The 15,205-nt window shown below is 44.6% G+C and overlaps 1 protein-coding gene across 5 annotated transcripts in view; it reads right to left on the reverse strand.

Annotated features, from left to right (window-relative positions):
• Positions 1-1,414: 1,414 nt before the first annotated feature.
• slit1a (slit homolog 1a (Drosophila)) overlaps positions 1,415-15,205 on the reverse strand; it is a 90,270-nt gene continuing 76,479 nt past the window's right edge. For 2 of the 5 annotated variants that reach the window (XM_086179764.1, XM_086179765.1), the window contains 16 exons: positions 13,748-13,816; positions 13,599-13,670; positions 13,406-13,477; positions 9,616-9,687; positions 7,871-8,034; positions 7,671-7,795; positions 7,490-7,587; positions 7,274-7,413; positions 7,109-7,202; positions 6,898-7,035; positions 6,591-6,819; positions 6,380-6,510; positions 6,142-6,296; positions 5,035-5,323; positions 4,733-4,944; positions 1,415-4,654 (listed from right to left, as the gene is read on the reverse strand). In XM_086179764.1, the coding sequence (XP_086035890.1) occupies positions 4,416-4,654; positions 4,733-4,944; positions 5,035-5,323; positions 6,142-6,296; positions 6,380-6,510; positions 6,591-6,819; positions 6,898-7,035; positions 7,109-7,202; positions 7,274-7,413; positions 7,490-7,587; positions 7,671-7,795; positions 7,871-8,034; positions 9,616-9,687; positions 13,406-13,477; positions 13,599-13,670; positions 13,748-13,816 (2,299 nt within the window). In that variant the 3' untranslated portion in view covers positions 1,415-4,415. Of the gene's footprint in view, positions 4,655-4,732; positions 5,324-6,102; positions 6,297-6,379; positions 6,511-6,590; positions 6,820-6,897; positions 7,036-7,108; positions 7,203-7,273; positions 7,414-7,489; positions 7,588-7,670; positions 7,796-7,870; positions 8,035-9,615; positions 9,688-13,405; positions 13,478-13,598; positions 13,671-13,747; positions 13,817-15,205 lie in introns of all 5 variants that reach the window. The other 3 variants (XM_086179761.1, XM_086179762.1, XM_086179760.1) reach the window with 2 other exon arrangements.

Here is a 15,205-nt window from a genome sequence, read left to right on the forward strand (position 1 = left end):
TTTCATTTTGATACGATGAGGGGGTTTAAACTCCGAATGGCAGTTGAACAAAAGTAAATGTTTCCAAACACTGGCTGCATGCAAGAAGCCCCCCCCCCGCTTTACTTGTATCTTGAGTGTTTTTATGTGTCAAATGAAACAAAACCTTTTGAAGAGCTTGACTAATAGAGAAATCACCTGTTTATTTAATTTTGCTTGAAAAGTCATTTTTACAGCTTGCAGTCCGTTTCATCATTTGCGCCATCTGTTAATTTAAGTCACCATGTTACTCTTCCTTCAGGTTCCCTGAAATCTCATTACTTATCATCAAATCTTCCATATGGTTCCAGTCTCGTCAGTGGGAATTCTTGACAGTTATTTCGGATGCAGTTTTGTGGTCTAGCGAACACGGCGTGTGTCTTCCAGTGGCTAATTCACGGATGTAGCCAGAGAAGGTTTACCATGTATGACAATGAGCTCCCGTACGGCTCTCTGGAAGCTCCTGCTGGGGGACAGATGGATGAGCAGCCGGCCTCCGTGACCCCAGTTCTGCAGAGAACATGGAAGGACTGACGGTCTCTCACCCAGCCCAGCAGGACCTACAGATTTCTTCATCTAGCAGGTGAAACATCCAGTTCAAACAGGAAATGCATCACATAACAGACGACTATGATGATTGAGCTCTGCGTGGTGACGTCAGCACGCAGGGATCCGTGACTTCTGTAGTTGGTGTGTGCTTCTTAGCTTTAGCTAGTTCACCCACTTAACTTTTTTTTTTTTTTGAAATAACAACAATGAATCAAAAGACAACATGCAAGTTAGTTGTGATGTTCTAATTCATCAAGTATGTTAACAGGTTGTCGACCAAACAGCAGAGTTACTGACAGGCCGGTGAACACTGAGGTAAAACAAGATTGGCAAGTGTTCTGCTTCCTCAAGTGTCCTAAACTATCAGTTAAAACTCCACACGTTTTTAGGAAATAGTATTTTGACCAAAAAAATGTTTAAGTAAACTCCTAAAATCTGAGGGGCTTTCCGTCAACATGTACTAAAAAGCTTTATTTCTCTGCAAAATTGTACCTGTTCCTTAATTTATATGTTTTAATAAGGTTTATTATTTATGGAAAGGGTTACAAGTTGTGGCCTCAAATACTTTTCTCTCTCCAGTGACTATGTTGTACATTAAATACAAGGACATGAATAAATCAATACATAAAAATGATCTGCATTTCGAATCAAGTCTTAAAAATTTCCAAAACTATTTTAACCATTTTTTTTTTAAAGTCACATCATCTTTTGATGCAAACAAAGCAAAGAAGTAAATGTTCGTCTGTGTGTGTGTGTGTGTGTGTTGGCTCCAGCTCCTTTACGCTTTTACGTGAAGTAAAACACCAAAGATGAAATCAAAGACAAAAAGCAGGTTGTTTTTTTTTGTTTTTTTTTTTTAAAAGCACACACATTTAAGTTTAATTAATGAAAAGAGTGGAGGTTTGGTAAACATTTTGTCGGTGGCACTACATACATTCAGCATTATTGGGAGTTTTTCAGATTAATCCCACCATCGATCCTGTAACAAAAACAAAACAAAACAAAAAAAGCAAACAGACAAAACCCAAGCAGGAATAATTCTTAAGTTTTTGCACCAGGTTCAATACAACAGAGACATTGTGTTGTTTACAATAACATATTTATGTATATAGTTCATTGGATGGAAAGTCTATGTTTGTGGTCGTCGGACCGTATAACTGAATTACATCTCAATATAGCACAAGCACCACTAAGATGTCTACCAGGATGCACTCGTCCGCTACAGACGAGCGCAGACGAAGGAAAGGAGACGTGAAAAGAAAGCCACATTCGACAAAAGATGCACCTTTATGAGGCGCACGGCCTAAGAGTTACAGTGACTGTTCACCAGTATCCTTTACATGTTCTTGTACACCACTGGGATCACGTCGACGGCATGTCAAACAACAGGAGGAGCAGGATGAACTCTGTGATGTGGCTTCTTTTTTTTTGTACTGAGCTGACATCTTGCAGCCACTTTTAACATTTAGATCAGCAAAAATGGATAAAGACCATCCCCAAGTCTTCAGGGAGAAGCCATCCTGATGGACTTATATAAAACAGAATGTGATTTCTATATTTTACATTGGAAACTAAACAGCTAAAAGTTACCACTTCATGAATAAGCATATTTATCTATACACATTTATACATTCAGGTATTGTGGTCACTGTAATTGGCACCTTTTCTTCTTCTTCTTCTTCTTTTTTTTGTTTTTTTGTTGTTTTTTTTCTGTGGATAGCCAGATAGAAGTGACAGACATAGAAATGTCCAGATCATGTATTGTCTGTCAGTAGTTGGCGTGTCGTACTTCACACACATGATCATCATCATTGTCCACACAGGAAGCTTCATTTATTTCTTCTGGCTTGACAGCAGCTTATGATCAGTTGAGCTTGACTACTTGTTGAACTAAGGAAAAAAAAAAAAAACAATCACCTCGACGACGTGCTCCTCTCCACAGCGAACGTCCCTCAAAAAAAAAAGAAAAAAAAAGACAAGAAATGCAACTGAGAACATGAAAAAAAAAAACGTTTTGATGTGATGATGGTGGTAATTATAAGGTCATTCTGAGGGCGACATCCCACCTCTGACCTCTCCAGGTCCTGCAGCAAATGAAGGAGTAATAGAACACTGCTGTAACACACTATCAAGTAATGTTACCAAAAAAAAACCAAAAAAAAAACAACTTTACATATTTTTATGCTTTTTACTCTTTTTTTTAACCTTTTTTCATCTTTTTGAAATTTTTAAAAATGTCTGAAAGTCAGGAACATTTATGCCTTTCACTTTCTACAAGAAAATGCTTTAAGATAAAATAAATAAAGGAAAAATAAGCACAGACTTTCATGAATTAGATGTAATATTCACATGGAAGACAACATATACAATATTAAACATATTTCTATACCAATACTGCCTCCTATACAACAAGGCCAAACAGCTACTGGGTTGTTTCTTGTTTTTTTTGTTTTGGCCGATTACTGTAATGACTTGCTGGAACAAATAAAAACACCTAGGAAACCAACTTAATGTCGTTCCACCAAAGCTTCCAGAAACAGACTCACTCTTTAACATAGAAAAATACTATACCAAAATGAAATACAAATATATATATATTAGAATCTGTTAGGCATTTCTATAAAGGGCTGTTGGGGGGGAGGGGCTTCTTTTTGGGGGGACTAAAGGAGTTAGGTTACATCATGAAAACAAAATATAACAAAAAAAACATGAGAAACTAGACGGAAACAAAAATCAGAAGATGATTCTGCAACATTTTGTTTCGTAATAATGATTTTTTTTTTAAGAAGCTCTACACATTTGTTGTTCTCCACACATGCAAGAGTTTGCACAAAATTTAATACTGCAGGCATCAAGAGGAGCGCCATCTCCTGCTCGACAGGATTATGCAAATGATCCCTACCCCCTGAGACAATGCATGCTGGGGGGGGGGGGGACCACCCGATCGGTTTGCTGTATATGAACAGAGCGGGCCCTCTAAATTTGACTGTGTGTGTATGTCCGGTACGCCATGCATGTGTGATCATCCCGAGATATGTATGACTGTTGTTTTCAGTGCTGCTAGTCAGTGCAGTCTCTATTTTTATGGAACAGTACCTCACAGCAAACTGTGACCGCCGAGCCTCGACATCCGCACGGGATTATGTGCCACTCTAAAAAGCCAAACTTCTCTCAGTTGGCTCCTACATGTGCATGTGTGGATGGATGACAGTATCCTGGCAGAGACGGCGCCGCACCAAACCAACTCTAAACTCAACCCAAACCAAACCCAGCCCCATCCAGGTAACCCAGCCAAGCTCAACTCAAGATAGCTTTGCCAAGTCAAACGGTCCAGCTCTCTCTCTTCTCATCCATTTCTTTTCCACTCTATGCCCTTCAGCTAGGTCGCACCCCCCCCCCGCGCCCCCATGAAGGAGAGATGGTTGATGGTGCTTAGGCTGTCAGGGGCCTCACACAGATGGATGGGGATTTCACATGAGGGTAATTTGAGTTGGAGGGATGCCTCACCCTTAATGCAACATCTCTGGACCCCTGGGAACAATGTTACTATGGTTTTGTTGTTGTCGCATCTACATTGTTGCTCATTATATTGGTTTCTCTGTGTTACTGTAGCTCACACACCCTCGGAAGGGGAGGAAATGTCCTATTTTACAAGCATTGTTGTCCATAATATATAGATAGAGGTTTTATATATATTCTTTATAATCTCTCTCTTTTCCTTCCTAAACTCGCTTTCCTCCAGTCCTCTTTTTTCCTTGCTTCCCTCCTTCCTTTCTTTCTTTCTTTCTTTCTTCCTTTCTTTCTATCTTCTGCCCAGTGGCAGCGACAGGAAACCAGAGTGAACACTGCTACATGCAGCCAACGCAGCCGCACTTGATGGTCTTTTCCACTTCCTCGCTGAAGGAGGTTCCATCGCTGCATTCAAAGGTGTATTTCCGGCGTTTCATTCTCTGGCTGGCGCAGCAGGCACCCGTGTCACATGCTCCGGTGCATTCCACCCAGGAGACCATACGTGTTGTCTGGCAGATGGCGTAGCCTCGTTGCACCTGGTAGAAGTCTCTCACTGGCTCGCCTCTGCACTCCGACTCTGAAAAAACAGATATGATCTCATTAGTCCCTCTTCATATTTTCCTTCTCTCTTACACACTGACATCAGCAAACCAACCTGCGTCACACAGCTCTCCTGTGTAGCCACTTTCACAGTGACAGTAGGCGTCTCCTGTGTCTGAGATCTGGCAGCGGCCATGTTTACAGGCCAGCCGGCGGCAGGGATTGAAGAGTTCCCCCTGTTGGTTACACAGAGCGCCACGGTAACCCTCTGTACACTCGCAGCGGTACGACTGACTGTCCAGTGGGATGCACTTTCCATGGACGCATCTAGAAAGACACAACGCAAATATCACACACTTCACACTCATGCGAGAAAAGCTAAGTAGTTTCATGGCAAGTAGTTTCGTGTTTACATACTTGCTGCCCTGGCAAGGGTTGGCTGCAGGCTGGTCACAGTGCGACCCGCTCCAGCCGGGCTGGCAGTGGCACACAGGACCCTGGATCCCATCAGGCTGACAGATGCCATGAACACAGTAGATCTTCTTGCAGGGCTCACAGCCTGGTACTACGCCAGGCTTCATCTGGGTCTTAGTAAAGTCCTGGAGCTCATTGTTGATGTATAAGTTCTGGATACATCCGTGGAAACTCGAACCATTCTGGATCTGCCACAGACGGAAAGTGCCAGAGTGTACTCCTACTGGCATTCCTGCAGGGGGAGGAGGAAGAGGAGGAGGAGCTGATGTTTACAGATGAAGGTTGGCAAGTGAGACCACAGACAGACAGCTAACACAGGGCTGGTATGAGTGTAATGGAGGCAGACAGTTTCAAACATGTGTGTCCCACTGTGCTTCAAATTGGTCCAATTAAAAATATACCGCCTTTTTAAGCGTTAGATCAGAGTTTTGCATGCCCACTGCGAGACACATCATCCTTGAAAGAGATGGCAAACAGGAATGACATGTCTATGCATGTATGAATAAAGAACAGGAACACACAACACAATACTGAAACAAACAACACAAATTCTACACTGGGATTACTTAGCAACAAAAGGATCACAATTTTCAAATGAAAAAAAGCAGCTACATTACACATACAATTAATTTTCATGCCATGTGAGACAAACTTGGGGGTGGGGGTGGGGGACTGTATCTGGTAGTTCTCAAAGCTATCACTAGAGGGAGCTCTTCTCACACTGGAGCAACCGGATGTCAGGACAATAGATTTGTTTGGCAGACAAAAGTTTCACTGTGAGTTTCATGAAAGGTCTTTACAATAATTGAAAATGTGTGTGTGATGTATTTCAAGGACAATCTGAAATTTTTAGATGGCCTCTAGCAAACACAGTCATGACCGGAGGTGGCGATGGTGTGACAGGGGAGAGGTAGGACTGGGTTGCATGGTTGAGGGGAGGGCTTGGTTGCGGTGGTGACAAAGCGAGGGGGGAGGGGAAGTGATTGACAGTAGTGTAGTAGTTAAGAGTGCCTGCAGAGGAGGGAGGTGTGTTCTGGAGAGGGCCCCTACCCCCCACGTATAGTGGAGCCTCCCCGTTGAGGGGCCGCACCGCCCCAAAGCTGTCCATTGTGGTAGGGAGACCGCCGTCAATAGACAGGTTCACCATCTGGTCAAAGGTCACCAGCTCCACCGTGTGGAACTGACCATCGTTGATGGTCTCAGTGCTGCAAACAGTAACACAATGTCGGATAAACACGCTGCCTTTTATCACGTCAACAGTAAACTGAAGCAGGAGTGTGAACCTCACCTGTAGATGGCGTGTCCTGGCTGGCTGCCTGGGTCATAGCTGACCTTCACATGACCTTGATAGAGCTCCACTGCAATATGATCGTTGTCTCCATTGTACAGCAAGATGCCGTTATCCTCTGCTGTTGACACCTACATGCGTGGTGTATTTGTCAGAAAGGTGCTCAGACATCACATGTGTGTTAACGCTGTGCGTGTACGTGTGTGTGTACCTGTAGGGTGATGTTAGCCTGAGGCCAGTTCTTCAAGTCAGACAGCAGCAAGTAGGAGTCTCTGTCGATGAAGTTGACGCTGACCAGTTTCTCACACCGTGGCCCCCCAAACTCTGGAGGACACTGGCAGAGGGCGCGACCCCCTCGCTCCACACAGGGGGCATTGTTCTGGCAATCGGCCAGCTCACACAGAGACAACGCTGACGGGGGAACCTCACACAGCTGACCGCTACAGAACAACAGAGTATAAAGACACGTTGAGAGGAATGAGGTGGCTAAAACGGATCGTGCAGGTGTGATCAGTCACCTGAAGCCTTCAGAGCAGACGCAGGAGTAGCCGCTCAGCTCATCCACACAGTGAGCGCCATTCTGACAGCGATGCTCGTCACAGTCGTTATAGTCTATGCTGCAGTCATCACCAATGTAGCCAGGAGAGCAAACACACCTGCAACACACACCATTGGAGTTTAGGGCATCGCAATAGATATCATGGTAGTCCAAAAGTAACAAACACTGACTTGGGCCCAGTGGAGGTGATGAGGCAGGTAGACTGATGTTGGCAGGGGCTTCGTCCTGGGGCGCACACGTCTTCCATCTCCTCACACATCTCCCCTGCACACAGACATTATGTTGTTGAACCATTCCATCTTATTGAGTGTAACCTGCCGTGTGTGTGACTTTACCTGTGTAGTAAGGGGGACAAAAGCAGGTGTAGTTGTTGACTCCGTCCATGCAGGTCGCTCCGTTCTCACAGTCGTTGTCTTCGCAGTCGTCGATGTTTGTTTGGCACGTCTGACCCTCGAAGCCCAGGGGACACATACAACTGCAAAAACACATGGTGTCACTCAAGTACTCAAGCATGTAATTGCTTTGTTGGATTTCTTCCTCAGCTTCCTCACCTGTATTCTCCCTCTTCTTCCTCATTCAGCTGGCACGTTCCTCCGTTGGCACACGGGTTACTCACGCAGGCGTTCAGAGCCGTCTCACAGTTCTTGCCCTGAGAACGTTACATTTACTTTAAGACTTTCAAGATCTGAACTGGTGATCCACAGATACGAGGAGGGGTGGCGTTGCACTGACCTTGAATCCTGGAGGACAGCTGCACCTGTAGATCTCTACCAGGTCGCTGTGACAGACGCCCTGGTTCAGACATGGGCTGGACAGACAGGGGTTACACTTGGCCAGCACGGCAGGGTCCGCCTCACCTAGTAAACAGAGGACCCATTAGAATCAAAACACTTGTGTTTCCTTATTTTTCTGTGCTCAGCCCTTTTATCCACCTGTGCATTCAAATTTCTTGGCGGGTGTGGTGAGCAACAGTTTGCCTTCCAGGCCCAGAGGACCAGCGCAGCGGGCGATGCCTGGCTCCTTGTATCCAGTCTTCACCCAGTCAGAGAGCCAACGCAAGCGGCAGTCACAGTACAGCGGGTTGGCACCGATCGCCCTGGGAGAGGAAGGACGAGAAAAAAAATGAACGATACCGTGATCAGGGGCGGGAAGATTCACCTATAGAACGATAAGTCGCAATTCTTAAATGAATGATTAATAATTGATTATTCAAAACGTAATCATTGTCATTGGGCTGCCACTAGAGATTCAGACATCTTACCACAGTAGGATGGGAGAAAAAGAGGAAAAAATAATACAGTGATTGCAAAATAGTTGGTTATTAATACATTTCTGGTTTGAATGAAATCAAACTGTGACATGCCTGGTGATACAGGTCGGTTGTGCTGCTACTAAACTATATTTAATGTAAGACGGGTGACTTTTGTCTCCGTGTGCGTGTTTCTGAATCACTGCAGAATGCAGAGATCTGGAATATTCATCTGAAATGTAAAGAATGTTTGCCTCAGAGGTCTTCTTTTGGAAATAAAATCACAAATGGTAAGAGAACAAAAGTTGGGTGTTGAAGTACTTTTTCTTTGTACTTATTTGTATGTCTGAATAAATTGAGTGAAGGATACATCCTTTGCTTTTCTGTCATGTCAACAGCTCAAAAGACACATCACAGTAAAGGTTTATTTTTCTGGGCATCATGTATTTATCACTAGTTTGGTGTCACATCGTGGCTAAGTAGGTGTAGTGCACTCTTTCACCAGCAGGTGTCTCTACACCATCACCGATGTCAATCCATGCCAACAAACTCAAATCAGTGTCTTACACAAGAAAAAAAAACCCTGATCTCAAGGAATAAACTAGATTTAAAGTGTAATTCTCAATGCTGCTTTGTTCCATACATCATCAGGAAGAGAACTTCTCAATTATAGGTGTATGGCGTGAACAGAAGGCGCCCTTAGCCACCTCTGTCACGGTGGTCATGAATCAATGGCGCTCTGTCCTCTTGCTGGATGCACAAACACTCCTGAATCGATGCTGTTCCATTACGGTAGAACACAAGCTCATCTTTCAGGCCAGGCCAATAGCTGACACCTGACATCTGCAAACATGAAAGCCACTTGACTGGCTCTCACGATCAATGGCTGGCCTCCCTCCCTGCCATCACCTTGTTGTCAGCAGACTGCTGTACTTCCCTCCATAAAATGTCTTTGTTTAGTTTTCACTACTCTCCCTTCCTCTTGGCCTGGTTGACACTGATAGCTCTATTGATCAGCGACCGTCGAGGGACGAGGCGAATATCTAGCTTGGATGTCAAAGGGCACACTGCTGAGTCACTCCCACCGACACACACACACACACACAGAATTGCAGACATAAATAAACTAACCAAACAAGCACCAAAAATCTGTGGAGCATGAATGTGTGTTTTGGAGATGTCACAGAGAGATCAGACGGCAGAGGAGTGTGTGTGAAGCTTGAACCACACGGCAACTAATTAAGGGAGGGCAGGGCTCATGGGCAGCCCACCAAAGAGGACTACAGACAGGCCACTGTGAGCACACACTCTTGCCTCTGTGTGTGTGTGTACGGTAGCAAGCGCAGAAAGTATCACATAAGCTGCCACCAGGGCATACAGATGTGTGTGTGTGCGCGCGTGCACGTGTGTGTGTGTGTCTCAACTTACAAGTGGGAAAGTGAAGCCACATCATTGAAGATGCCGTCAGGAAGCTCGGAGATTTCGTTGCCATGGAGAGACCTTAGGGGTGACAGAGGAAGAGAACATTATTTTCTGCACAGGAAAATAAACAACTATTAAGTTTCTGTCATATAATCTGTTGTTGTTGGAAAAATAACAGGAAGCCGTAGGAGAGTATTTGACTCAGTGGATGGGTGGTAGGTGGTTTTTGCTTCTGGTTGTGCAGCTGGCACGTTTGTGAGTCTGGAAAAGACCGGGATCAAGTTTCTATGTGCGTCTGGCTGGCAGGGAGAGAGAAGGGTAGCAAGGTTGCAGCATGTGCAAGACAAAAAATAATGAAACTTGTGAACAGGTTTATTTATGTGCTTGCACATTTGAGTGTGTACATTAGCGTTTGTGTACTGAATTCTGCATTTGCTGTTCTTTAAATAGAACAGAGGGTGACAATTCAACGTGGCTTAATAGCTGCATGACTGATGGCTGTTGTAATACACCAGGTCACTACTACCTCCTACCCTCAGCTGACCGCATGCTAATGTTACCGCAGCCCAGTCCAACTCATGACACTTCTCCCCTCGGAGTGAGGAGAACATGACGTATAAACACACCACTTCCTCGCCACTTTGATCTGTGAATTAAGCTATGGAAGAGAGAGCGTGTAGCGAGTGAACCTGGTCAGTGAGAGGGCACGGCCACGCACCAGCACAAAAGACAAAATATACACTGTAACCCTCTGAGACAACAAGTTAATTGGCTTGTGTGGAAGAGAATGCTTATTAGCGGGGAATAGTTGGGCTGGTGTAGTCGGGGAGCAGAGGGCATGAAGCCAGCAGCAGCAGCAGTGTGCCAGCCAGCCAGCCAGAGCTCTCATGGGAGATGGGAGCCAGGGAGTCTCCAGGAAGAAATTTGATCTGCTCTCCTAATGGCATTCTCTCTCCCTCTCTATTTTCTTTTTTTCTTTCTTTCTTTCTTCTTTTCTTTTCAACTGCTGTATGTCATTTCATCGTGGCATCCGAAAATGTCAACTTATCTCCAGATTGGAATGAAATTCAGAGTAAAAGAGCTGATTTGATACATGACAGGAAAAATGGTTGTTTATGACCACATAAAAGAGCACTAAAAAAGCATCCACCCAGCTTTATGTCTCACGCAGACTGTTCACCTGCAAATACTTAAAACAATAATTCACCCAAAGAAGTGCATTTGGTCTTTTATGTACTCATAAATAGGTGTCTTGGACATGTTTTCCCAACTGCATTATTTCTCTGAGTAATGGTGACAGATAGCTAACAACAGCAAAACATCTGTTTACAAACTTTCAAGCACATCATCCAGTAATCCGCATTTTTTTTTTAACTCTTTTGATTTGAGCAAAAAAAAACAAACTCTTACCCGTCCAGCTTGGCGTGACCAGTAGATCTGTGCTTGGTTGTGATAGCCCTGGACTGGGAGCTTTCTAGTTAGTTTTTGCTCAAATCCAAGTGTTCATAGAATACAGAGCGTACAGCTCCATCAGGAAGATGTGGATTATATTTTACGGTGCCGTGGAAAGTTGGCAAACTGGTATCTTTTGAGACGTTTAGCTGTTTAGCTATCGTTAGCTTCAAGGTAAATATACGTGGCTGGCTCTTTCTGTATTCTGGAGTCACAAGGGAGTGATGCAGGCGCTCAAGACACCTGTTTGTTAGTACTTACAGGGCAAAAAACAAGTATTGCTTTGATAATGTTTGGCGATTTGATGATTTCTCTTACTTTACCGCCGGCATCATATCCAGCAACAGTTTAGTGAAATGTACGTTGTGATTTGTCTTTCCTTTGTTTTAGTCTATGTTCGTATGATTTTCTCCTCTCTCAGCTCTGGTGGGCCACACCCTGGTGCTTTCTCTGCTCACCCACCTCACACTTAATACCCTGCAGGCCAATTAGCAACTGATTAATCCTCAGCTGAAACCGCAAACATCACATACACACGCACACACACACACACACACACACACACACACACACACACACACACACACACACACACACACACACACACACACACTCACACTGAAACACATTACATCCATGCCAGCTTCAGACCCCTGGGTACGTTTGAAGCGGTGAGCGTTAATGATTCTTCTCCTCTTTACTGCTCTGTAAAGCCAAAGGTGCAGCTTTATAAAGGCTTTGGCACCTCCGCGTGCACGAGCGTGTCTCCCCCACCCCCCACCACCACCGCCCCTTCTCGCTGCCGCAGTTTCTATGAAGCTTCACATTTTGAACTTTGAACTCAGCGTGCAGTTTTAAAGTTAAAACTATTAAATTGAGCTCATTTTCGCTTCGGTTTTGTTGCACCCCTACAGCCGTACTTAGTTAAGAAAATAAAAGCCAATTGACATTTAATGGGGATGGGGGGGGGGGGGGTGATTGATCAGACCAGCAGTTAAGACATCAAAGTTCTCTACGTCACTTACTGACTGAGACAAGAAGTCCAGACAGACTCTCTTCAGCTCTGAGCTTGTACATGGTGTGTGTGGTGCAGGCGGTCCTGTTGCGGGGCGCCTCACATGGTGTCTAGCACAATTGCACGGGGAGTATTTCAGAAGCGAATGTGGCGTGAGTGAGTAAGAGCAGGAATAACGGATGCAGCTTCATTAGAGATCAAAGCCAGACGCCCGGGCTAGCAAGGTGGCGTGAGCTAATGATGACTGAGCTTCACTCTCATTCCATGCTAAAAGGCCTCTTACACTGTGTGTCTAGTAATGGGGGGGGGGGGGGGGGGTAGCAGAATCGCCCTTTTAAAAGAGGCTTTGTTAATGCTTTGTTGTCTGTAGTAAAAAGTGAGCCTGCTATGAGCACACATGGAAGGCCGATAAGTCTGCTCCCACACACACTTAATGGGCGCCGAGCCAGAGGATGACAAACATGTAGGCTATGCATACACACACACACACACACACACACACACACACACACACACACACACACACACACACACACACACACACACAAGCTTCATCTCTTCTGGGCCCATTTTTCCCCTCACAGAACCAAGCTGTACGTTCGAGTTAAACTGTGAGTTGTCCAGCTGCTGTTGCTTTGGCTGCAGGTCCAAAGATCGGTTTGGTTTCGTCATCTATCTGTCCAACACGTTTATATTCTACATCTCAATTACGTAGCGGACCAATTCAACCACAGCGAGCTGATGGTCACTCAGAGTGCACAATCAAAGATTTTATAACTTCATACAAGCCCGGAGGCAGAGTCAGAACCATTAGGGAGGGTGAATATTCTCTGGTAATCAGTGTCACAGTGATTTTGTGCAAAGGCCGATCAGGCGACAGAACAACACTGTTGCCCCCGTTGCTACCATTTAAAGAGAGAAAATGGGTCGGAGGTTGTGTTTGTGTATGTGTATGAATATGCGTGTATTCATAAGCTGTCAAAACTGTTTAGACTGCGTTTCCATCCTCTGGAGTTCATCAAAGATTCTCAGCATCTGTTGCACCCTCTCAGGCTGCAAAAATATCCTGCTTAATAACTCATTTAGTCTGGTCGTGGCTCTTATTTTACACTTCAGAAAATCTCTAAAATAACTTCAGTGATTTTTGTGTTTTGCACAACTGAAGTGACAACAAAAGAAAGCAAGATAATGACACTTGATTAGCATCTTTCTCACACCACATCCTAGACTGGTGTTTACATATTATAAACAGAATTTTCAACCCTAAACTTAAAGAAAAGAGTAAGCAAAAACATACATGCATGCATTTAAATGTAAAAATAAACTCACAGCAGCCGGAGAGAATGCAATCCGCTGAAGGCCATTTTGGGGATACACCGCAAGGAGTTGTAGCTCAGGATTCTGAAATGTAAAAATAATTACATGCGCATGTTTATAAAATTCCACTGTTTTCCATCCTGCAGTCAGTAGAAGAACTATAATAAAATACTAGATGTTTGATGTGAGGCTGCTCGGGACTTACAGAGTGGTGAGTTGGCTCATGTTCGCGAAAGACGAGTTGGTCAGAGAGTTGATCTTGTTGTTGCTGAGATCCCTGAGGGGAAATTAAAGAGGCATGATTTCACCGTATTGATCTTCATCGTGAGACGGACAGAAAGAAGAGAGACTTACACCAGCTGCAGATACTTGAAGGAAGACAGTTCCTTTGGTACGACACTGAACTGGTTTCCATCCAGATACCTGGAGAAACAGACAGTAAGTGGACTTGAGAAATGATCCAAGGGATGAAAATACAGTAAAATAATAACTCTTCTGCTATAGTTTACCATCTCAGGGAGGAAGGAATATTAACAGTATCATTTAAGGGAAGTGTTGTAGCAGAGGTGGGATTTATTGTAAATGTGTGGCAGTTGTTAGGCTTACAGAGGCGGTTCAGATGTCAGTCTAATTCTTCTCTGGTTCCAGTCACTGGACTGGTTTTCATCAGTGAACTGTTTTGGCGAAGAGTTGTGGGTAGTTATTACAGTTTTGGCGAACCTCAAAATTTCAACACGGAACAATTTTCCTATTCTTTTGTGCCAGTTTACTCCCAGAATACACCAAACGGAAGAATATTTTGTTTTGAAATTATTTTATGAGATTGAATTCAATACCATATCCCAGGTTTATTAGAATATTCCTTTGCCAGACAAATCATGTCAGTTGTATAACACTTCTGAGTAAAAAATTTATTACACTCAGTGACATTTTTTGAATTTCCTGTAGTGCTGCAGTTCCTGAAAGTAACCCACCACTCTTTTTGAAGTGTGTGTATGCATTCATGCGTATACGAGGTACCAGTTGACATGATGCCTACAGGGATGTAGCCACGCTGCGGATTGCTAACACGACAGGTTACTGGAGGCCTGTCACCTTGATCAATGAGTGATTAAGGGCCCGGTCCCCCTGAGCAGAGCGGCGGGGGGCTTTCTCCTTCCATTGTTGACTGTACTCAGGATGGGGAGGGGTTGGAGGGTGGGATGGATTGGGGTCGGGGGGATTCTGGTTAGTGGGCTCAGAGGTAATGATAGGTAATGATGGTGCAGAGGACACTTGGGATAATGACGGTGTAGCAAACGCTCCAGATGACTAGATGAAAGCCCAGAAGAGAGGGGCACACCTGGTCACACCTGCTGGGACAATGACAGGCCTTCAGGCTCGCACAGCATGTGTGTGCATGAGAGTGTGTGTGTGTGTGTGTGTGTGTGTGTGTGTGTGTGTGTGTGTGTGTGTGTGTGTGTGTGTGTGTGCGCGTGTATGTGTGAATAAGTGTGAACTACTTGCAGCGGTATTGGAAAGTTCCAGACCTATTCCATTCCCTCCCCTTTCCATTGAAAACTGCTCATTAAAATGTCCTTTTGCTCCCCTATGCTCCTGTGGACAGGCTTTTGGCCCTAACACAAATATGCATGTGCGCGTGCACACACACACACACACACACGCGCACACTCAAGCACAAACACACATACACACACACACACAGATCCCTGGCTCTGAGTGAGAGAGTGACATCAGTGTTAGCCCTGAGGGCTGCAGGGAGCACAGAAGAAGAATGTCTGAGAGAGTAACTGCAGGGTTTATTGGCTCTGT

Source organism: Aulostomus chinensis, chromosome 16, assembly GCF_037954235.1.
Source record: "Aulostomus chinensis isolate RoL2024-O1b breed Wild chromosome 16, RoL_Achi_v1.0, whole genome shotgun sequence".
Classification (NCBI taxonomy): Eukaryota; Metazoa; Chordata; class Actinopteri; order Syngnathiformes; family Aulostomidae; genus Aulostomus; species Aulostomus chinensis.